Source organism: Cervus canadensis, chromosome 11 (assembly GCF_019320065.1).
Source record: "Cervus canadensis isolate Bull #8, Minnesota chromosome 11, ASM1932006v1, whole genome shotgun sequence".
Classification (NCBI taxonomy): domain Eukaryota; kingdom Metazoa; phylum Chordata; class Mammalia; order Artiodactyla; family Cervidae; genus Cervus; species Cervus canadensis.
Genome location: NC_057396.1, coordinates 33,144,782 through 33,168,188, shown reverse-complemented (window position 1 = coordinate 33,168,188; position 23,407 = coordinate 33,144,782). Strand labels below are relative to the sequence as shown.

The 23,407-nt window shown below is 36.5% G+C and overlaps 2 protein-coding genes across 31 annotated transcripts in view; both read right to left on the bottom strand.

Moving 5' to 3' along the window:
* Positions 1 to 23,407, bottom strand: part of SOX6 (SRY-box transcription factor 6) — a 672,686-nt gene that overhangs the window by 162,920 nt on the left and 486,359 nt on the right. The window lies entirely within an intron of this gene.
* On the bottom strand, positions 803 to 1,372 carry LOC122449607 (60S ribosomal protein L21-like). Its single transcript, XM_043481428.1, has one exon. It carries the CDS (start codon positions 1,311 to 1,313, stop codon positions 831 to 833), a length of 483 nt encoding a protein of 160 aa, XP_043337363.1. The 5' UTR covers positions 1,314 to 1,372; the 3' UTR covers positions 803 to 830.

Genomic DNA, 23,407 nt, shown 5'->3' with positions numbered 1-23,407 from the left:
TCAGTTCCTCGTTGACCTTTATGACCCTAACAGTATTAAAGATTTCAAGCCAGTTATTTTGTAGACTGTCCCTAAATTGGTTTTCTTCTTCTGATGTTTCTTTATGCTTAAATTCAAGTTACGCATTTTTTGGCAGAAATATCACAGAAGTGAGGCTATGCTCTTCTCACTGCATCCCATCAGGTAGCTTATGATATTGATTTGTCCCATCATAGTTAATGTCACCTGAGTAATGTGGTACCTGTCAGGTTTCCCACTGTACTATTACACCTTTCCTTCTTCATTTTCCCAAGTACTGTGAGGCAGACACTCTGAGACTATACAAACATCCCAGTCCTCATCCAACTCCCATGCAACAGTTTTTAGCATTTCTTCATGTTTCTTCTGAATTATTATTATTGCTATGATTATGCTATGCATAGCATTATGCTATGATTATGACCAAGTGGGGATTTTCTTTCAATTTCTTATACATTTATTAGTTGGCACTCTATATAACAAAGAGCTTTCTCTTCTCTCTTTCATTTGTTATATATTAGTATGCTCTTGTGAATTCTTGCTGTGTTAAATGTAATAAATCCATTCTTATTTTTTTGTTTTTATTTTTACCATGTGCCAGATATGGACACAGATTGCCCTTTCTTTCTTTTTTTTTTTAATATCTGTCAATTTATTAAAAAATGGAGCATACTGAACAACAAACTATCTTACATCTTTAAAGAAGAAAAAACACTAAATTTGAAAAGACATCACCCACTGAATTTGGACACAACACCTCTACTCAATTAAGAGAAACATTTGTACAGTCCAGGTCTTTATTTTTACACCCTTCAGGCCATGAATTCATAGGGAATGGGTTCCAACAGTTCAGGTTCCTTTCCATTGGTCCTCACAAAGTGTGCTTCTCTGGGTGGAGCAGGCTGGCGCTTCAGCTGAACCCAAGTCCCTTTCTCTTTGGCTTCCTTCTTTTTCTGATCATTTTCCTTCACACGTTTTAGGAAGCTATCTCGGCTCTTAGAGTGCTTAATATGCTCGATATGCACATTAATTCTCTTGGCAAGAATCTTGCCCTTAACTTGTTTGTTTACAATGATGCCAACAGCATGCTGGGTAACATTGTAGACTCTCCCAGTTTTGCCATGGTAACATTTGTGGGGCATTCCTTTTTGAACAGTACCCATTCCCTTGATATCTACAATATCACCCTTCTTGTAGATTCGCATGTATGTGGCCAAAGGAACAACTCCATGTTTTCTAAAAGGCCTAGAGAACATGTAGCGGGTGCCCCTCCTCTTTCCCTTTGTGTTGGTCATTTTGGCGAATTACTGGAAGATGGCGGTTCCGGCCGAAAAGCCAGATATGGACACAGATTGCCCTTTCAAAGTTGGATTTTTACTATGCTCCTATAATTCTTTAAGCCGTTTTTCAGTTTCCGGAAAAATAAGACATTCCAGACTTATCCTGTATTTTTCCTGCTCCAGACCAGGAGAATGTATTTAGAAGTTAAGATCTAGAGGTAAAGTATATTTATTATTACTGGAGTGTACTTTGCTCCTACTTGCTCTCAGTAGATCTTAGAAATATATTTATGTATATATTACAAAGATATACACATTTATACTTATATTCACTTCTAGATAAATTAGATATATTGAGATAAACATACATAAAACCATGAAATCACATCAATAATTTCCAATTCTAATCTAGCACTACAGAATTTATTCTAGCCTTCCTCTTAAGTGTCTTTCTAACTCTCTTTTCAAAAAACAATTTAAACTCTATCAAAAGTCTACTGGCATTTTTCACAGAAATAAAACAAACAATCCTAAAATTTGTATGAAACCACAAAAGACCCTGAATAGCCAAAGCAGTATCGAGAAAGAAGAACAAACTAAAGTCATCACACTCCCGATTTCAAACTATATTGCAAAGCTATAGAGACTAAAACAGTATGTTATTGGCATAAAAACAAATACATGGCTCAATGGAACATAATAAACAGCCCAGAAATAAACCCCCACATACATAGTCAATTAATTTCTGACAAAGGAGCCAAGATTACACAAGGGATAAAGGACAGTCTCTTTAATAAGTGGTTTTGGGAAAACTGGATAGCCACATTCAGAAGAATGAAACTCAACCACTATCTTATACCACACCATACACAAATATTAACTCAAAATAGATTAAAGGTTTGAAAACAAGACCTAAAGTCACAAAACTCCTAGAAGAAAATATAGGTGGTAAGCTCCTTGATGACAACAGTCTTGGCAATAACTTTCTGAATTTGACACCAAAAACAAAGGCAACAAAAGCAAAAATAAACAAGTGGGACAAAGCTTCTGCACAGCAAAGAAAAACATCAACAAAAGGAAGAGGCAACCTATCTAACAGGAGGAAATATGTGCAAGTCACATATCTGATAAGGAGATAAAATAAAAATATATTTTTAAAAATACTCATACAATTCAACAGCAAAAAAATTATAACTTTAAAATAGGTAGAGGATCTACATATTTTCCCAAGAAGACATGCAGATGGCCAACAGGTACAATAAAATGTGCACAACATTACTAATCATTAGAGAAATGCAAATCAAAACCACAATGAGATGTCACCTTATACCTGTTGGAATAGTTATTGTCAAAAAGATAAGAAATAAGTGTTGGTGAAAATGTCTCACCCTTTTGCACTGTTGGTAGGAATATATCCCTTTGAGGGATATCTCTTTGGGGCTTCCCAGGTGGCTCAGTGGTACATAATCCACCTGCCAAGCAGGAGACACAGGTTTGATCCCTGGGTTTGGAAGGTCCCCTGGAGAGGGGGATTTATTGTGACTGTTGTTGTTTAATCACTATGTTGTATCTTACTCTTTGTAACCCCTGGACTGCATCCCACCAGGCTCTTCTGCCCTCCACTATCTCCTGGAGTTTGCTCAAATTCATGGTAATGCCATCTAACCATGTTATCCTCTGCTGCCCTCTTCTCTTTTTGCCTTGACTCTCCCAGCATGAGAATCTTTTCCAATGAGTCAGCTCTTTGCTTCAGGTGGCCAAAGTATTAGAGCTTCAGCTTCAGCATCAGTCCTTCCAATGAATATTCAGGATTGATTTCCTTTAGGATTGATTGGTTTGATCTGCTTGCAGTCCAAGGGACTCTCAAGAGTTTTCTCTAGCACCAATTCAAAAGCATTACTTCTTCAGCATTCACCTTCTTTATGGTCCAAATCTCACATCCGTACATGACTACTGCAAAAACTATAGATTTGACTATACAGACCTTTGTAGGCAAAGTTGTGTCTCTGCTTTTTAATATGCTGTCTAGGTTTGTCATAGCTTTCCTTCCAAGAAGCCAGGGTCTTTTAAACAACAAAAATACCTTTTTGACTGAATTAGAAAGGGAAGGAGGAAAAGAGGAAAAAAGAGCACTATTACCTTTTATGTCCCTACATCCTATTAATTAGGCACTGTTATTTACTCCTTTTTATGTAATTTGGAGGCAGCATGGCATAGTTGAAAGAGAACGGGTTTTGATGTTGCAGAGACTTAAGTATGATACCTGGCTTGAAGAAGGGGAAGGCTGCCCACTCCAGTAGTTTTGCCCAGAGAATTCCATGAACAGGGGAGTCTGACAGGCTATGGGCTACAGTCCATGGGGTCGCAAGGAGTCAGACACAACTGAGCAACTAACAACAATAAATATAGTTATTTGGGCTTCCCTGGTGGCTCAGCGGTAAAGAATTTGCCTGCAATGCAGAAGCCACAGGAGATGTGGGTTCGTTCCCTGGGTCAAGAAGATTTCCTGGAGGAAGGCATGGCAACCTGCTCCAGTATTCTTGCCTGGAGAATCCCATAGACAGAAGAGCCTGGTGGGTTACAGTTCACAGAGTCAGACACGACTGAAACGACTTAGCTCACACACAAATAGTTAATTATGCTTTGGTATTAAAGCTAGTGAAGACAACAAAAGGATTAACTTTTACACTAGATCCTGATACCCAAGAATCCAGTTATTGGCTCTTCAGTGCTATGTTCTTCCAAGAATAGGGAAGAGATATGGGAAATAAGTGGCTTCCCAGGTGGCACTAGTGGTAAAGAACCCTCTTGCCAATGCAGAAGACATAAGAGACACAGGTTCTATCTCTTGGTCAGGAAGATCCCCTGGAGGAAGGCATGCCCACCCACTGCAGTATTCTTGCTTGGAGAATCCCATGGACAGAGGAACCTAGCAGGTTACAGTCCATAGGGTCGCACAGAGTCAGACACAATTGAAGTGATTTAGCATGCACACATGCATGGGAAATAAATAAATAATATTACAAAAAATGTTTTTAAAAAAATGTAAAGAAGCTCAGAATAGATGCTCAATAAGTAATAATAATAAAAAAAGTATCTCATCATGTTCAGTTCACGAGAGAGATAAGACAGTGAAGTTCATCCTACGGTCTCAAGTAGCATTTAGATTTCTCATTTAGATTTCTGTTTTAAAACATCTTCATGAGGAAATAGTATTTCCACATTAAGAATGAAAATGAAATGGGATTATAGTTATTCAGGTATTGTGAGTACCAAAAAAGACAATGAGTTATTTAGTAAAGTTGCTAGCCCTAATTGCTTCATCTTTCTTAATAATACGTGAACAAAACCATTATGTCTTAGAGACCAAATACTTTCATGTCACCTAGATATCTTTCAAGAGGACAAAAGAAGTTCTTTTCACAAAATGTTTCCTTGAAGGGAAGAGGGTAGTGGAGTTTGAAACAGTCAAGCAGAGCACTGCCAATCTTGGTTTTTAAGCCACTTCATTCCCCAAATCCTGCATAATCCCTTCCCCCCACCAAAGAAAGCTTAGATGAACAGGGAAATTTTTCCTTCTTTTTATTGTACTTCTTACATTTCTTATCTTCTCCCCTCCACATGAAATAAAAATAACTTGGTTCACTTCAGTGCCCTGAAGAGAACAGCCAGTTTACCATTCTGATGTTCCCGGTCAGATTTAAATCTTCCAAAGTTATTCTCCTCTTCCCTAAATTCTGTTATTCAGGGTGAAATTTAAAACTTGCTAATGACCAGGAACCAGTAATTCAGCCTGGCATGAAAATATGAATTACCATGAACCTCTTAGTCTTTCGCATACCTTTCAAAGGAGATTAACCATTGCTTCATAACTACTTGGTTATAGCATCCTTTTATACAAACACCAGTTGCTACCTTTTATACAAACACCAGTTGCTACTTAACAAATTATAAAAAACAAATGCTCTGCAATACCTTCTATAGCCATTGAAATGTGGCTCTATACCTCTGTCTGAGCCTGCCTTTTAGCTGATTAACAAATATGATGAATGCAACCTTGTAGATCCGTAACATTTAAAAACAACATTCTAAGGAAATTTAAAATACATTCTGCCAATCAGTTATTGAGTAAGGCTACCCCTAGTTTTTTTTTTTTTATTCTTCATTGTTTAAATAATACGGGAGGAAATTTAGTGTATACTCTCCTCTTCCTGTATTTTCCAGCTAGATTAAGCTGTTGTCTTCACAATTGCCTCCCAGCTGCTGTGACTTGTGAAAACAACAGACCCTGCTCTGTTGTCTGGAGAAAGCCAGGATTGTTATGAGTAACTTTATTGCAGGCACATGAGTGTGTTAAGACTTTAAAACACGCTCAAATGTCATGTGCACACCCAATGACGGGCAAGAATAATTATGAAAAAACAAGAAATCTATGTCTATGAAACCGTGTTGGACAAAATGGGCCATTCATTGTGTTCCCCTGGGAATGCCTGGACTCTGCAGTCAGAAAACAAAAAAGGCACTTTTTTCCTGCCGTAGGCTGAATGCTTAGCTTTGCCATCTGAGCCCTAAGAAAACACGGGCCCCTCTAGTGCTGGCGCACCCACGCACACTAAAAAATATTAATGCCTCTCTCTCCTTACTTTTTTCCAGGCATCCCTTCTGTGTAGGCTGTAGCCAATATAATGTCAACACAAAGACAAAATAGTTTATCTAACATCAGTCCCCCACAATTTCCCTCTTGTCCTCAGCTTTTTGCCCTTCCCCCAACATTAAGAAAGGAAAAAAAAAAAGAAAAGAAAAGAGAATCTTTACTCAAAAGGAAAACTTGTCTCTGGCACAGATTTTATTCTTAGCAATATTCCCCTCTGTTCTTATGTGTTTGCTACCGTTAATATTTTTTTTACCAAATACTATGTAAACAGTCCCATTTGCCTCCAAATTGTTTCTTCTTTCCTAGGAGTCTTCTGAAAGTTACTTTGTTAGATAAAGCTTTCTGGCAGACAGCTCCTTCTCAGAAATGCCCCTTTCTCAAAGTTAATTGCTATGTTTCCTTGCTGTCAGTGTGTGAACAACAAATGAAACTCCAAATCATTTCAGTTCCATTATATTTTAATATACAAATTTCACTAGAAGGTTAATGTTTTTGTGTTTTATTATAATTTCAACCACAGTTATTTTATGTTAACAGAAAAGGTAAGTTATTCATTGATTTTCCTAGATGGATACACTGCACTTTGACGGGTCAACTGTAGACTCTACAGTAATTTCCTTGGCAACTGAACCTGCAGGAAAAAATATCCAATAAACAGATTTCCCAAACAGTGAGTTTTTGCCCAGGATCTTCAATCCTAAAACTTTTCAGTACATTCCAGGAAGAAGAATCTGGGAGAATATGAGCTTCACTACAAAATGGAGAAACAGGAGGCTGATAGAGTGTTAAAGATGATAAATTCCCATTCCATCTTCCTTTCCAGAGCTCAGCTCTTTACTCTTGTATTCCCACCCAGCAACCACTGACTTCAGAGCCTGTAGATAAACTAGATACAACAATGGAAAAGTGAAAACTACTTCTTCGGTTGCTTTACAAAATTTAGTCATAGAACACTTATGTCAATTACTTTGACTAGAAAAAGATATTTTAAAACTCATCAAGTTAAACATGTGCCTCATCTTTAGCTAATGCACAAATGACTTGGAAAGGCAACAGCTGGAAAAATGAGACATAAATTTTGCCTGACAATACAATGTGGTTATCTTTTATTTAGCAAACTGGTGTTAATGACCCAGTAGTGGTCAATGCCAAAAAGACACGCAGATGTAGTATGAGTATACACAGCAGCAGAAACCACGACATATTTAGTCGATCACCTGGTTGTTTCACTATACTACTTCAAAAGCAATTGATTTGACTGAAGTAACTAGTAAATTTTGAATTTACAATTGAATTAGGAAGTTAGAAAGAATTTTAGAGATCATCTAGTTACTAAATTCTAAGCCTCAACATGCTTATTGTGCAAGTTTGTGTTGAAGCCAGTGTATGGGATGTCAGAGACAAAAAATAATAATGATTCATTATAGGAATAACTCAAAAGAGTTGGCATTAATTACACAGGTAAAGAAGGTGACATGTCTCAAAACTGGAAAGAAATACTTTGATAGTAACTGCTGTCCAGAAGGAGGAAAATATGAAAGTTACCAGGCCAAACTGCAGGCCCAGAGTTCATCTCAAATATTTTCACAAAACAGGAGTTGCCTTGCCCCAGCAATGCTCCTAAACTGGTAGTTTTCAGAGAAGCCAGGGGTCAATCAGCAGTGATGTGAGACTACCTCATGGCAGCCACTATAGATAGACATGAGTATTATTTCATCCTTCTTTCAAATGTGAAGTTGGTTTCAGGAAGTTTTCTGCTCCAAGCAGTCTAAACAAGAATTCCTCCCTCCCCTGGATCCTAAAATCTACAAACACATGAAACTCACAATGAAGCAGCACTGAGCAAGGAGTTTTGAATGAGTTCTGTCTCCCAGGCTTAAAGACAATGTACTTAACCTAGCCAGCCATCAGACCAGCCATGAATTTGTTTTAACAATTCAACAACACATCACCATTCCTCATTCATCCACTTAGCTTAATTTTCCTAGCATCACTTTCACTGCTGAGGTTGTCTCTATTAAGCCATTTTTTTTGCATCATTAACTTTTAACCAGGCATCGATAGCTTTATTGTTTAAATTGCGTATGACTTTATTTAACGTCAGCATTTCTTCTAGCTCCTGACAAGAAGTCACATTTTATAACTAATTAAATTGATCCCTGGGAAGCAAAAGCCACTAAACGGAATTATTCCTACCCAAGTGTCAATATATTAAATCAAAGGGCTAATGAGTTGGGTCACTGCTTCTTTTATTGGGAGGCTACAGCAGAATAGGACTCATATTATCCTCTATTTTCTGCCTTAACAATCAATTTTATTTAAACCAAAGGCAGCTAATTAATAGTTTTGGATCTTACAGTAAATAATATCTTCTTTATGACACATAAATGGGAAATGGAAAATTTTCTTTGATGACACATGCAATATATTTTTTGCCTATTTTTATGACATCGGGTCACAAAAACATCTAAAGACGATCTAAAAGATGTTTTGCAAGCAAATGATTTTGAGAATTTCTAGGTTTCAACTATTAGCATTACGGGTTTAAATCAAGATGAAAATCTGCCTCTTGGAGCTGACAATAGTGCCTAACGAAAGTGATTAAGGAATGACTAAATTTGTCATGTCAGCCTTTCCTATCTCTCTTGCAGCTGCTGAGTAATACTTTGAATGATTTCACTATTTACATCTGGACACTACTTTTAAAATTCATCACCTAATAAATCAAGCCACTTGCTGTTTTTGACATAACTTAGCTTCTTTTGATAAAATCTCTGCAGACAGTGGAAAACATCCTCTTCTATTGTTGCCTTCAATTAATCGCATCAATATAATTTATTCAGAGATAAATTTTCATGCCTAATTATTTATATCTGTGAATTTTACATTTTATTTTGGGGACTTCACCCCATAATTTATCATTTCAGTATTTGTGGAGAAAATATATTCATAAAGTTGGTTTTGGAAAATCTTAGATCTTCACTGATCTATAAATCATGTTATAACTATGTAAAAATCTAGCAAGTTGAAAAATGCAATTCTATAAAATTAGTCCTAGTGATGATTACAACAGTAAGGAGACCACCTCCAGGAAACACAGTGGAGAGAAAGAAATAAAATGAAGATACAAAGAGCATATACACAGCCAACTGCAACTGCAGGACAACAAATTCAACACTTTTAGGGTGAGGATTTCATTTTGTACATCTGGCAATTACTCAAAATAACACCAGTTTAAAGGTAGCCCTGAGATCTTTTGGGTTGAATTAACCTATTTATCACATAATAGGTTGTCAAAAGTCAATTTTGTCTGCAATACTTAACTTTGTTGATTTACCACCAGGATCAAATACATCATAGGGAACACCACAGATGTTTTTGACAAAAACATGTTCTTTCACCCACACATAGTTTGCTTTTTCAAACATTGAATTAGGGTTTCTTTCTTTGTAGACACAGTGGTTCTTTTTTGAAGCAACCTTAAATAGTCACTTTTATCCATTTATAGATGTGTGTGCTTTGGAGGTCAAGCATGTGCTGTTGTTTCTTACCACAAATGTTTTCCTTCATTTTCAATGGTCAAAAGTCACAGGCGGGTTTGACCCCACCCACAGACAGCTCTGTTCAGTATCTGGAGAACCCAAGGTTGGCTAGAGATCACTGAAATACAGATGCTTACTTCACAAACAAATAAAAAGGTATCCTAACACAGACCAATGGAATTTGACACTGAAATAAAACAAACAAAAATACTAAGTATATGGAATGCGTGTGTATTTAAATGTAAAGAACACCCATCTTCATTAATACAGACTACTACTGCAAACAGACATACTAAGATATTCTTGATAAACACTTGATTTTATTATGTAATAGCAACTGAATTAACAGTATTACATTTCCCTCTACCTTGTAGCTTCAGGTTTTAATTTAAACACATTTAAATTTAGAAACAAAGCTATCAGGTTTTTATATTAGTTACTTATTCAAGGCAAAGAAAGTCACAGTCTCAGGAAAGGAAAAGATTTTGTGAACTGACAGTTGTCCCAAATTTGTTTGGCAATGTGTTACCCTACAAAAAAGAAACAGGGAAACCACGAGTAAGTTTTTCTAACCCTGTGAACAAAATGGTAAACTACCTTTGATAGGACTGGTTAGACAAACAAAAATCTTAACCAATCACCCCAAAGAAAAGAGAATATGAAACCATCCTCTGGCCACTGAAAACAATATGAGCAACTGAACACAACTGTGCCTGCAACCCACTGGACGCATCAGAACTCTTACCCTCTTCATTGTGTCTCAGACAGTACAATCGGCAGTAACGACTATAGCTGTCTGGTCTCCTGCTCAAAACATGCTTAAATCTTCCAGTTGCCACTTCTGCCAAAATGCCCAAAGAACTGAACAGGCTAGTAAGGCAGATATGTGGCCCTAAACTCAAACAATATTTAAAAAAAAAAAGAATGTGTAAATAAGTTTTCTGTCTTGAAAACTTCTGATAAGATGCTAGATAAAATCAACATATTTTAAAAAGATAAAATGCAGAATTCCAAAGTGAAAAGTAAAAGAGTTCAACTTCTTTCTGTGCAGAGTGGCACACAATATCACCAATTAATCCTAAACCAAGCATCATTTTAAATTCTACCTTTCTGATATCAAAATATAGTACCATACCCAAAGCTTTGGGTAATGTTACCCAACAATATAAAGTACCATCAAAGTGAAGTAAGTTGCTCAGTCATGTCCAACTGTTTGAGACCCCACGAACTATACAGTCCATGGAATTCTCCAGGCCAGAATACTGGAGTGGGTATTTACCAGAGCTAAAGAATTCGCCTGCAATGCGGGAGAGCCCTGTTTGATTCCTGGATCGGGAAGATCCCTTGGAGAAGGGAACAGCTACCCACTCCAGTGTTCTGGCCTAGAGAATTCCATGGACTGTATAGTTCATGGGGTCACAAAGAGTCGGACACTACTGAGCAACTTTCACTTTCAAAACGAAGTAAGACTGTAATTTATTCCTCTTGGCTCAGATCACATTCCCATCTTTGTTACTGTGGCTGAATACTACCCAAAAGCTTTGTTATCTGTTTTCTATATTTTGATGTTGGACAAGTGCAATTTATAGTTAAAATGGCCTGAGACCAACAATGAACTTACATTACACATCTTAATAACATTAAAGAACTAGACTGTAATCAAGATCCTAAGTGGAGTTTACAAAGGCTACATGAAAAAAAATAAAATAAGAAGTACAAATGAAGTATTAATGTAAAGCTAAAAAGAGGAAGCATTTAAGAGCAACCATCACAATAGAAAAAGAATACTCCCCCAATGAATATACTGCAGTAAATTACAGAAAGCTCTCCAATCTCTTGTGCAATTCCCCTTTTATGCTACATGTCCTTGTGTAGCATCTTTTCACTATCCTAGAGAGATATTGCTTTATTGCATACAACGTACAGAAATGAACTATTGATGCTTCTCTCTGGTGCCCCCATTTTACCTTTTAAGTGACTCCTCTTTGTCCCTTAATCAGACGTTTTCTAATCACCTAACTCTTAACTAAGTGCAATGATCTTCTGAATCACTCAACCACAGTTCAATGATTTTTCAAAGTCACTTAATATTTACCCATGAAAAATATGCAAAGTAGCTTTACATAAAGACAAGAGAATTCTAGTGATATACACATCAAATTTTCCTGTCTCACATATAACTTTGTACAGCCACACACTAGCAGACAAGGTATCTATCTACCTTGATAAATCTGCACCTTGAATTTGTAACCAGGCATTTCCTGGGCAACCAGTCTTTCAGGGAGTGTTCAAATATTTGTAGTGGGTCAGTTTGAGCTGCACATATTTTAGTCCTTATTCATGCATTCCTCGTTTACAAGTTGTGAACCTGGTAAATTTCCCATTTTGAGGCTATTGCTCCTTCTTTTCTGTAGGTGGTCCATGAATTACCCTCTTAATTGTGGAGTATGAGTCACACTGATTGTCAAAAATATATATATATATTTTTCCCTTTTGAAATTATTTATTATTTCCTAGGCTAATCTGCTTTTGTGTCCAATTCCCAATTTGACAAATGATTCAATAGATCTTTCAATCAAAAATTCTTCTCTGATACAAATGAACTTACTTATAAAACAGAAACAGATTTGTAGACACAGAAAACAAAGTTACGATTTCAAAGGGGAATGGGGTGATTTTGGGATTTTTGGATTAGGAGTTTGGGGTTAGCAAATATACACTACTATATATAAAACAGATAAACAACAAGGACCTACTGTATAGCACAAGGCACTGTATTCAGCATCTTATAATAACTTAGAAAAGAATCTGAGATATATATATATATATATATATATAAAACTGAATCACTTTGCCATACATCTGAAAATAACACAACATTGCAGATAAACTGGGAGAGGGAAATGGCAACCCACTCCAGTATTCTTGCCTGGAGAATCCCAGGGACAGAGGAGCCTGGTGGGCTGCCATCTATGGGGTCGCACAGAGTTGGACATGACTGAAGCAACTTAGCAGCAGCAGCAAACAAACTTTACTTCAAAAAAAATTGTTCAGTACGCCAAAGTTAAAAAAAAATTCTGCTGAGAGATATTGAGCTGGAGCTCTAGCTTCACAAAAACAGAAAGGCAGTAGAATGCAGTGGTTAAAAGCACAGATTCTGCAGCTAGACTAAGTTTAAATCCCAGCTCTTATTAAATGTATGACCTTGGGCAAATTACTTAACCTCTCTTTGTCTCACTTTTCTCATTTATACATGGGGCTAATATTATCTACTTCTAGGGTTATTTTGCAGGCACAGTGAGTTAATGTATTCAGAGCTTTAAAATAGCAGCCAACATATAGTAAACGTTTGATCAGTGTTTGCTATTGTGCTTAGTTGCTCAGTTGTGTCCAACTCTTTGTGACCCCATGGACTGTAGCCCACCAGGCTCTTCTGTCCATGGGGATTCTCCAGGCAAGAATGCTGGAGTGGGTTGCCATGCCCTCCTCCAGCGAATCTTCCCAACCCAGGGATCAAACCCAGGTCTCCTGCTTTGCAGGCCTAGCCACCTATATCTTAGGCAACTTTCTTGACCTCTCTTAAACTTTCATTTTCTCAGTGACAAACAGGGAATTATTGTGTTAACTAAGTAACACATTTTCTCCATAGAATTTACCTCTTATCTATTCATTTGTTTACAATCTCTATCCCTCCAAACTTTGTCAGTTTTGTTCACTGCTATATTATCGATGCCTGTTATGTTTCTATTACATAACATGTGCCTAAAAATATTTCTGGAGTTAAACAAATACCAATCCTGTTGAATAGAGATCTCAACTGTATGAATCAGTGTAGAAGGATGAGGATTCCTTTAAATTTCTTCCTCCTACATCCAGTCAATCACTGAAAGTGAAAGTTGCCCAGTCATGTCTAACTCTTTGCGACCCCATGGACTCCATGGAATTCTCCAGGCCAGAATACTGGAGTGGGTAGCCGTTCCCTTCTCCAGGGGATCGTCCCAACCCAGGAATCAAACCCAGGTCTCCCGCATTGGAGGCAGATTCTTTACCAGCTGAGCCACCAGGGAAGCCCAAGAATAATGGAGTGGGTAGCCTATCCCTTCTCCAGCGGATCTTCCCAACCCAGGAATCCAACCGGGGTCTCCTGCGTTGCAGGCGGATCCTTTACCAACTGAGCTATCAGGCATCCTATACATTTTATTTCCCCAGCCCTATTGACATTCATCATCTCAACTCTATTCCCCCTGCTACTGCCGTAGCTCAGATCCTGCTATTTCTTCTTTGGATTACTTCAACAGCACCTTAAAAATTCTCTTTGACTCTATTCCTCCTCAAAACTGTTCTCCACTGCTGCCATCAGAGTGATTTTTCTAAATATAAATGTCATTTCATTTCCTTTCTTAAATTCTTTAAATAATAGCTCTTAATCTGTAAAACAAGGTCTTTCAAGATCTGGTACATTGTTCCAAACCAGCTTCATTTTGCCACACCTGCACTTATGCATTACCAGCCTTACTGAGAAACTAATTTATTTGCAGTCCTCCAACACAAGTTCACAAGTCTTCATCCTTGTAAACTTTTGTGACGATTCCTCTCTGTATGGAAACCTGCCATCTTGGTTCATTCCTATGCTGTGCTGTGCTTAGTCACTCAGTCATGTCCCATCCTTTGCGACCCCATGGACTGCAACCCATCAGGTTCCTCTGTCCATGGGGATTCTTAAAGCAAGAATTCGGGAGTCAGTTGCCATGCCCTCCACCAAGGGATCAGACCCAGTTCTCCTGCATTGTAGGCAGATTCTTTACTGTCTGAGCCACCAAAGACTATTGCTACTTAAAAATTCAAAACCAACTCACACGTCACTTCTTTGGCAAATCTCTCCTGCCAGTCAATTTAGATTAGATGCTTCTTCTCTGCACCCCTGTGACATTGGCAAATATATCTAGCATAACATTTAGCAAGTACTGTTACTTACTAGATTGTGAACTCCCAAATGTAAATAATATGCCATTCTTCTTTATATTCTTGGTTCTTGCATCATGCTCAAAGAGTAGAAGAAATTTAATAAAATTTATTCAATTCAAAAATTGTTGAATTAATAAAGCTCCTTCCTGATTTTAAATACATCTCTTCTTACTTGGATGCTTTTAATGCATCTAAACACTGTTATCACCAGATCTACCCAAATCTCCATTTAATTATTTCTAATTTCTCTAATTTCTTAAAGCCAGCATCACATATAGTCAATATATCCCTTTGTATGTATATCCTGCCATTATGGCTTTCATAGTATATGACCCAACCACCCCCCACCCCCCCCTCCCCAACCAGGTGTTGTCTTGCTCTGTTTGGTTCAAAATTAAACTTGTAAGACACTGTGTCTTTCTTTGGCACCAAATCTATCAAAGAAAGAGAAAACAAATAACTAAATCTCATGAGCAATTACTTCTTTTCCCATATCTCTTGATTCATAACTTATTTTTATCTCAACTATAATTTATGTATAAATTATGAGGTATTTGCTATTTCTTTATATTTTGGCAGAAAATAATAAATGACATACGTGTGTATATATGTGCATTGAGAGGGGATATCCAAGCAAAATGGAGAAGTTGTGGGTAGAGCGTTTAGGAGTGATGAAAGAGTATTTCTTGTCTGCTTGTTGCTTTCCTGGGATTTATTATAGAAATCTCAGAAAAAGATCTTGTTAAGTATGGTATGAGTACTGATATAAAATTATTTTGCTTCATATAAACTTTTCATCATTATCATTAATATTATGTGTGCTAAGTCGCTTCAGTCATGTGTGACTCTTTGCAACCCCATGGACTGTGGCCCACCAGACTCCTCTGTCCCATTAGAATTCCATGATTCTCCAGGCAAGAATATTGGATTGGGTTGCCATACCCTCCTCCAGGGGATCTTCCTGGCCCAGAGATCTGTCTCTTACATTTCCTACATTGGCAGGCAGATTCTTTACCACTAGTGCCACGTGGGAAGTCTCTATTACTATGTCTTTTAGCAATTTACAGTTACCAGAATACTTCTCTATACATTAATAACTCTGCCAATTCTCACAACAGTTAATGTGAAGCTGGAGTTACGAGTCTGTATGTGTGTGTGTGTGTGTGTGTGTGTGTGTGTGTGTGTGTGATTATCTGTTTACAGAAAAGGCTCAAAAGGTTAAATGATTTGTTTAAGATCACATGCCAAATAGATAGCAGAGACAGACTTTGAAGCTATGTTTTTGAATATTTGCTACCTCCTTTCTTTAAAATCATTTTCCCTTGGATTAAGTTTCAAATTAATAATTTTTTCTTAAAAATAGCTTGAACAAGCAGCTAATTAAGGTTAAGTAAACACATTACAATTTGCAACTTTTTCTACTTTCACAACTCCATGTAATGGGAACTTAAACTGCTAAGTCCACTTAACTTTAATGTCTCCTAGACTACTTTCCCACTGACTTTTTTTTTTAACTCTTAGAAAATGAGAAAACAAAAAGAAAGGTAAGAGGGAGGAGTGTGGAGGAATTAAATATTGTAGCATAAATTATTTCTTAAAGTTATTGGTATGATGGAATGCATGGTAGGACATGACACTCTGTAGGGGAAAATGTGCCTTGCATCATTTGGGATTAAGCCATTTTGTACCTTGCACTTAATTTATAAGAAAGGACAAAACATGAAGTAAGTGTATCACTCACAGGAGAAAGATAATGCACATAGTCCCCAGTAACTCACTTTATGCCTGAATCAAACTACCAAAGATGCTACAGAAGTCTACACCTCCAAGAGAAAGGTTTCATCAGACTCCATTTTATCAGTGGTACTTATATTAGCTAATTAGTATTATTTAGTACTAATTCCTTATCCAAGAACTAATTTCTTACTGATAGTTCTTAGCTGTGACTAAATCCTATTCTCCTATCTCATCTCTAATTCAGACAAAAATAATTTATAGTACAAATGCTCAAGTTAAGCTCATTAAAGATTCAGGTCTTTAGGATAAATATTACTGTTTCTCCTATTTGTCATATATTCCACCTATGCTCTTTCTCAACATTTTCATACAACTACCCAAAACAGTTATGTGAAGGAATTGGGATGTTTACTGAAAATAATATTTGCTTCTTTCTTTTAAATTTTTTATTAGGCCTTATAGTATTCAAAATGGAATTTGACAGAGAAATATTAGGTGATGTGAACTTGTGACCTTATAGAAAAAATAAAGCAAAAAGACCTTTATATAGTATTCTGAGTAACATAAGATCTAAAATACATACCTATAGATTTTAATAACCTGATGATTATGCATACAAATTTAGTACCATTTAAATTTGTGACCAAGTGGAATTTGGGGTTAAATTTGAGATGTAATAAAATTTGAAACATACATATTTTCTATTAAAATAATCTCCCTTTTACTGACTTTTATTGGCTTACAGAACAATCAGACTTTTGACAAATCTGTTTCTACCTATTAAAATAAAAAATGCAAACAGAACACTGGGATAAGTAAAACTTCATTACCAAATGTTAGTAAGTGGTAGAATTTGGAGAACAGGAACTAAAACATAAGGCAAAATCATTTAAGCAGCTTCTTCATAGCCATTCAAACCAAGTCATGGGGGGAAAATGCAGGCCTCCATGGTATTAGCAAGATCTGATAAAATTGCTTTAGCATAATACTAATGTATATAAATGGCGTGCTGCAAGTTGAGTTATGTAAAAGCAGACATTGTGACAGGGTTTGGAGTATAAGATATTTACTAGGAAACAATACCTGCAAATGGGAAGGAGGAAGACACAAGATTGGGCAGAGGAAGAAGTTGAACTATGCTACGGGTGGAACAAAATTCCATCCAGCTCAGCAGGAAGCTCTGGAGTAGCTATCTAGCTTCAGGCCTAAAAACCCAACCTTCAAACCCCGTGTCCTTCACTCAAATAGGAGAGCCCTGGGAAGGAAACGACCTGGGGCTAAGCAGCTCTCTGTACCTGAGGCAAAGCTGAAAGTGCTGACAGATGGAGGCTGTCTGCTTCTTGGACTCTTGAGGCTGGGCATCTCCGCTGAAGAGAAGTCTGAATAGTTTGTACATCTCCATGTCTACCATAATGATACCAGTCTGTGGTATTAGAGTAAGTGTGGATAATTAGAAGGGAAGGGGGCTAGTGTGGTTACTATTAACCTGAAGATAAATAAAAATAAGATTCTTTTATATTATTGCAAATCTATCGAATAGCACAGATGGTACACTAGCAGTCAGAATGAAATTATAGACTAAAGAGAAAAATTAATTGGTGACTATTCCAGTGTCTTAAGCTAAATTCTATTCCAATTTCTAAATTTTTCTTCTTTCCTGAAGTCTACAAAAGCAGCACAATGAGTCCAGGGGGCTATTTATTTCTGACTGTAGATTAATTTTAAATGCTTTTAACTTAGAAAAAAATCTTTGGAGTTGAGCTCCCTTTTTAATTCTTTGATTAATGCCAAATTCTCAGCAAAATTACAAAAGAGATTTTAACTCGTGATCCAAAATCAATGATATTAACCAAATAACATCCAGTACCTTTAGCTCAAGAATCAATGATTCAAAGGTTTGATTGCTTTGCTATGTCATATTTTTGCCCTTATCACACCCAGTTATATGCTGGCAAACCAGCTCTCAAAGGAGGAAAAAATGGAAATTTGCCAATTTCCACAGTGTATTCACACAATGAATGATTTCAACCTACCAACATAACGTCACTGAAGAAGGAACTAGAGAAAGATGCACACAACGGGCATTTGGGCACCAGTATGAGTTGGCTCCAGCACACCACTATTACAACTATTCCTTTCTTTTCTTCTTGTTCTTAGATTTTGTGAGAACCACACTTCCTGTCATTTGACAATGAATTTATCATTTTTAACATATAAAAGCTCTAAACATAAAACAGAATTATTTCAGTAGCCAATAGGGTCTAGCAGCTGATCCTCTAAATCCACATATTATATCAAATTTCTTTACATTATTTGCCATAAAAATGCCATGGTTGAATATTTGGTGTACCTTAATAGAAATAAAAAAGAAAAACAATGGAAACTAGGCCACAAAAATAAAAATAAATAACAAAAACACATTCAAGGTAAATTCATGGGGAAAAAGCACAAATAGAGTGAGATTATGAAGAGAAAAAAGCAAGACAAAGAAAATATAAACGTTAAGCAAATTTATTGGCACTACAACTCATAGCCTCCAAGGTGAAAGCTGTTCTATCGTCAATAAATACTGCTCATTCTGATAGTCTAGTAAGAGCTCAACCACAGTGTTAATATTTCTTGGTCTACTTTCTTTTTGACCTTTGACATATCATAATACCTGGCACTTGGTGGTACTTACTAGAAAAATGAATTTTAGACTTTTATTGTTCTCACTTGGCCTTGCCCTTGGTAGGTTTTACTGGTTGTGACCAATTAGTGGAACAAAGCTAACATTTATAAAATAGAATAGAATAAGGAATGAAGACAGATGAGAGAGAAAAGATAAAGAAAATGAGGAAGACAAGAGAAAATTTAAAAGAATAGAAAATAGGGTGAAAAGAGTAGGAGAAAAGAGGACCGGAGAAGAGAATGAAAAAAGAGGAAGACAAACAAGAAACTGAAAAGGAAGCTCTTTTACAAACAGCCCATGTGGTAAGACAAGAACCATTTAACGAAATTTCTGTTTCCGTTATACATATGTATGTGTGTTGCAAAGCATGTGTATATTGGGTAGTGATGTAAAATATACTTCCTACTGTGATAATTTGAGGCTTCCCTGGTGGCTCAGTTTGATAGTTTGAAAAAAAATGCAACTCAGTGACCTAGGTTATCCTCAAGATCCCTTCCAGCCAAACTGTCCAATTCTCCAATAACTTTTTGTATTATACCTTTTAAAATGGAAGGTTTAATAAAAGGAGAATTAGGTGATAAAAATATAAAAAGATTACACCTACCGATGTGCTCAGTCATTTCAGTCGTATCCGACTCTTTATGACCCCATGGACTGTAGCCCACCAGGCTCCTTTGTCCATGGGATTTTCCAGGTAAGAATACTGGAGTGGGATACCATTTCCTTCTCCAAAAACTACTGATAGAACATATAATCCTAACCTTTCAGAAAGCTGGGCATCATCAGCCAAAGAACGGTCTAAAACCATGCTCTCTCAGCCAACATCTCAGAAAAAAAACCAAAATCTTGAAAGAAGAAAAAACTCTTTCCACACATTCTTTCCAGATCTAGTCTCAGGATGAACAGTGTCTCTCCCTTAAAGTGAAAAACAAAGCTTGCCAATAAATCTTGAGTAAAGTCCTCCTAAATTATAAATTAAACCATTCTCCCAGAGCCTTGACACCACATGGATTTGGCTTCTAAAATGAACCCAAAGACAATGTTAATCCCAGCAAGATAACAACCTGCAGACTCTTCCCCCGTGGCTCCTGTGAACTGCAGTTCATCATGTCATATGTATTGTGTCCTCTGTGAAAAGTCTGGGCATTCATAGGTATAGTTGTGACTCAATAACAGAACCAGCTAACTATTTAAGCCCTCCATTTCTGAAAAGATGGGTTGTAAGACAAAGAAGAGTTGAACCTCTAGAAATTCTCAAATAACATATTGACTATATCTTGCTGAAAAGTGCAGTATATTATCATGCTCAATTTAAGTGAAGTAAAAAATTTGTAGTCTCTTACTTGGTCTGTAACTTTGTGCTTCTAATAATTATAGGCAATGGACCTGTAACATTTAGGCATTCAGTTTTTAATCAGTGTTTCTGTACTTGCTGATAAGATGCTTTGCAAATACTCACATTTTAAAATACCTGAATATTTTGTTTGCTTAGCTCCTTTATGAGTTCTTTGAGAGAAAATGTATGTCTCACATTTCCTATATTGCCTTCATATGCCTAACTTTCAGTTATGTTACACAGGGAAGATATTCAGTGAAAGCTATAAAACTGAACTGCTCCTTTTTTTTTTCTTTATTGCTAATGGTGGTTTTTCCTATATAGTTGATTACTAAAACAACAAATAGTAAAACAGTCCTCAAAAAAATCTCCCTTTGGAGGAATAATTTTCAGTGTATTTTCTTGAGAGTACCATCAAGAGCTGCTATTTTGCTTGGTGTGATAACTTGCAAACCACAAATGCTACAATCACATTTAAGAAATATACCCTGGATGTTGATAAAGTTAAAATACTTAGTCTTTGATCAGTTAACAAGGCTAATTAAAGAATAGTATTAACTGCAAAAAAATCAACATTTAACATGGTTATTCAAATGTCTCTTTCTACACTATAAGCTTCTTTAAGGCAGAGACATTATCTTTTCACCTTGGTATCTCTAGCTCCATTTGGTATCTCAAGTGTTAGTCCCTCAGTTGTGTCCAACTTTTTTGTGACTCCATGGACTGTAGCCTGCCAGGCTCCTCTGTCCATGGGATTCTCCAGGCAAGAATACTGGAGTAAGTGGCCATTCCCTTCTCCAGCGGATCTTCCTGACCCAAGGATTGAACCTGGGTCTCCTGCATTGCAGGCAGATTCTTTACCATCTGAGCCACCAGGAAAGCCCCAGCTCCAGTACTAAGGCAATTAATAAATGTTTAAATAATTGAATCAAATCTACCACTTTCAAGATTTCTGGTTTTAACAGAATATAAGCAAGAATTATAGATGTTATAAAGCTTAAAAAAGAGCCAAGACAGTAAAAGTCATAGCTCTTACTATTCCTTTTTAAAGTTTCCCCAAGGAACCATAGAATTACTGATTTTCAAAAACTGTAGTAAAGTTCAATAATGTTGAGTGAAGAGTTCTAGACACTTACAATATAAGGAGGTAATATTGGTAAAGGGCTTGCAATGTTGTTAGCATATAATAAGTACTCAATATTACCTTTTTAATAAATATAAATTATTCACTAATATAAATATAAAAATAAAGATCAATGAAACTTTGTAGTATAAATGAGTTCACAGTCCTACTTCCTCTTTGTAAGCATTTTAATTAACATGAGTCAATCCAAACATGTCATGAAATGATTTTTTCCAATAGGTCACTAAAGATTTCTTTTTCACTTATAAAAAGTATACCACTTATTTCATTAAGATTACCAACTTGAATCCAGCAGGAATTGAACAGACAATTCATCAACTATTATATGTCCAAATTGGATAGCCTTAACCTCAGTCAGAAGATCAATGACTGGAGAATTCAACAATCCAACACTTAAATTCCATCATTCTATTTAATTCATGGAGTCAGAAGCTAAGTATTTTGGTACAACTTGTTTCAGATATGTTTTTAAAAATACTTCCTTCAGTAAGTGATGAGTATACAAAAGAAAAAAGAATAATTTTGATTGTCTCCCTTGTCCATTAAAATGGTTTCAGATTTCAACTATTCAACTCGACAATATTCACTGAACATCCACCACAAGGCACCAAGTTGTGCATGTTAAGAATATAAAATGAATGTGACCTCTGTCTTCAAAGATTCTATGATCTCATAGGAGGGATAAGACATGCACAAATAGCTAAAATATGGTGGATGTAGAAAGTACTGTAAGAAAAGCAAAGGGTGGTGTAAGCTTAGAAGAGAAAAAAATGACTTTGGCTGGGGTAGAGGTTGGGGTAGTAATAATCAGTGAAGTTTTCATGGAACAAGGCCTTAATGGAATTCTAGGCTTTTAAGTTCTAAGATGAATGCAAGTAGAGAAATCTTTGAGTAGAAAAAACAGTATGACAATTGACTTAAAGATGGGAAAGCACAAATAATGTTCGAGACAACAAAGACAAGTTTGATTAATTAGCTAGCAAAAAATAAAGCTAGAAATTAGCATAGGAATCATATTATAGAGAACCATGAAATTCAGGCTAAGAACTTTGAAGTTTAAAATCTATCCACACACTGACACTCCAAAATGTACATTTCTAAGTCCTTATCTCTCTATTGAATTCCAGACTTGTATGTCCTACTGCCTACTCATGATCTCCAACTGAATCTCTTGTAGGTATTTAACTTTAACATGTCAACATTAAACTCATGTGTTCCCTACCACTTCCTTCGACCCCACCCTACTCCCCAGTCCCTCAAGCTCTCTCTCTACAATTTTCCCAGTGAATAGCAGAATCTCAGTGAGTGGCAACTTCATTTTTCCATTTGCTTAGGTCAAAATCCTTGAAGTCACCTTTGACTTTCCTATTTTCCTCTCTCTCTAAATCTCTTTGGCTACTTTCACAAGATATCTAGAATCTACCACCTCTCACTGTTACTACTGCCCTGGTCCAAGTGACCAACATTTCTTGCCTAAATAACCTTCTCAGGGTCTCCCAGTTTCTTCTCTTGCCCCTGCTTCAGTCTATTTTGCAACAAAATACCCAGAATGATCCTGTTGAAACCCAAATAAGCTATGCCCTTCTTTTCAATGGCCTCCTATCCCACTTAAAGGCCAAAGTCTTTACAATGATGTAAAAGATCCTCTCTGATCTCATTTCTACTCTTCTCCCTTTTATTCACATCTTAAACTTATCCCCACACTCACCAGCCATACTGGTCCCTTGATGTTCCTTACATATAGATGGCTTCCTTCTTCCTCCCATCTTAAGGGTCTTTGCATTTGCTATTATCTCTGCCTATAAGGGTTTATTCTACAATATCCACATCACTAGTTTTTGCAATTGCTTCAGGTCTTTGTTCAAATATTACCTTCTTCATACATTCTTACTCAAATACACCAGTTTAGATTGCAATACTTCTTTCCCACTCTCTTTCCCCTCTCTTCTCTATTTTTCCCCCACAACAGTTCTTATGTTAGTTACTTTTATAATTTATGCTTGCTTACCCTCCACCCACTAGAATATAAACTCAGCAGGGCAGTGACATTTATAGACTGC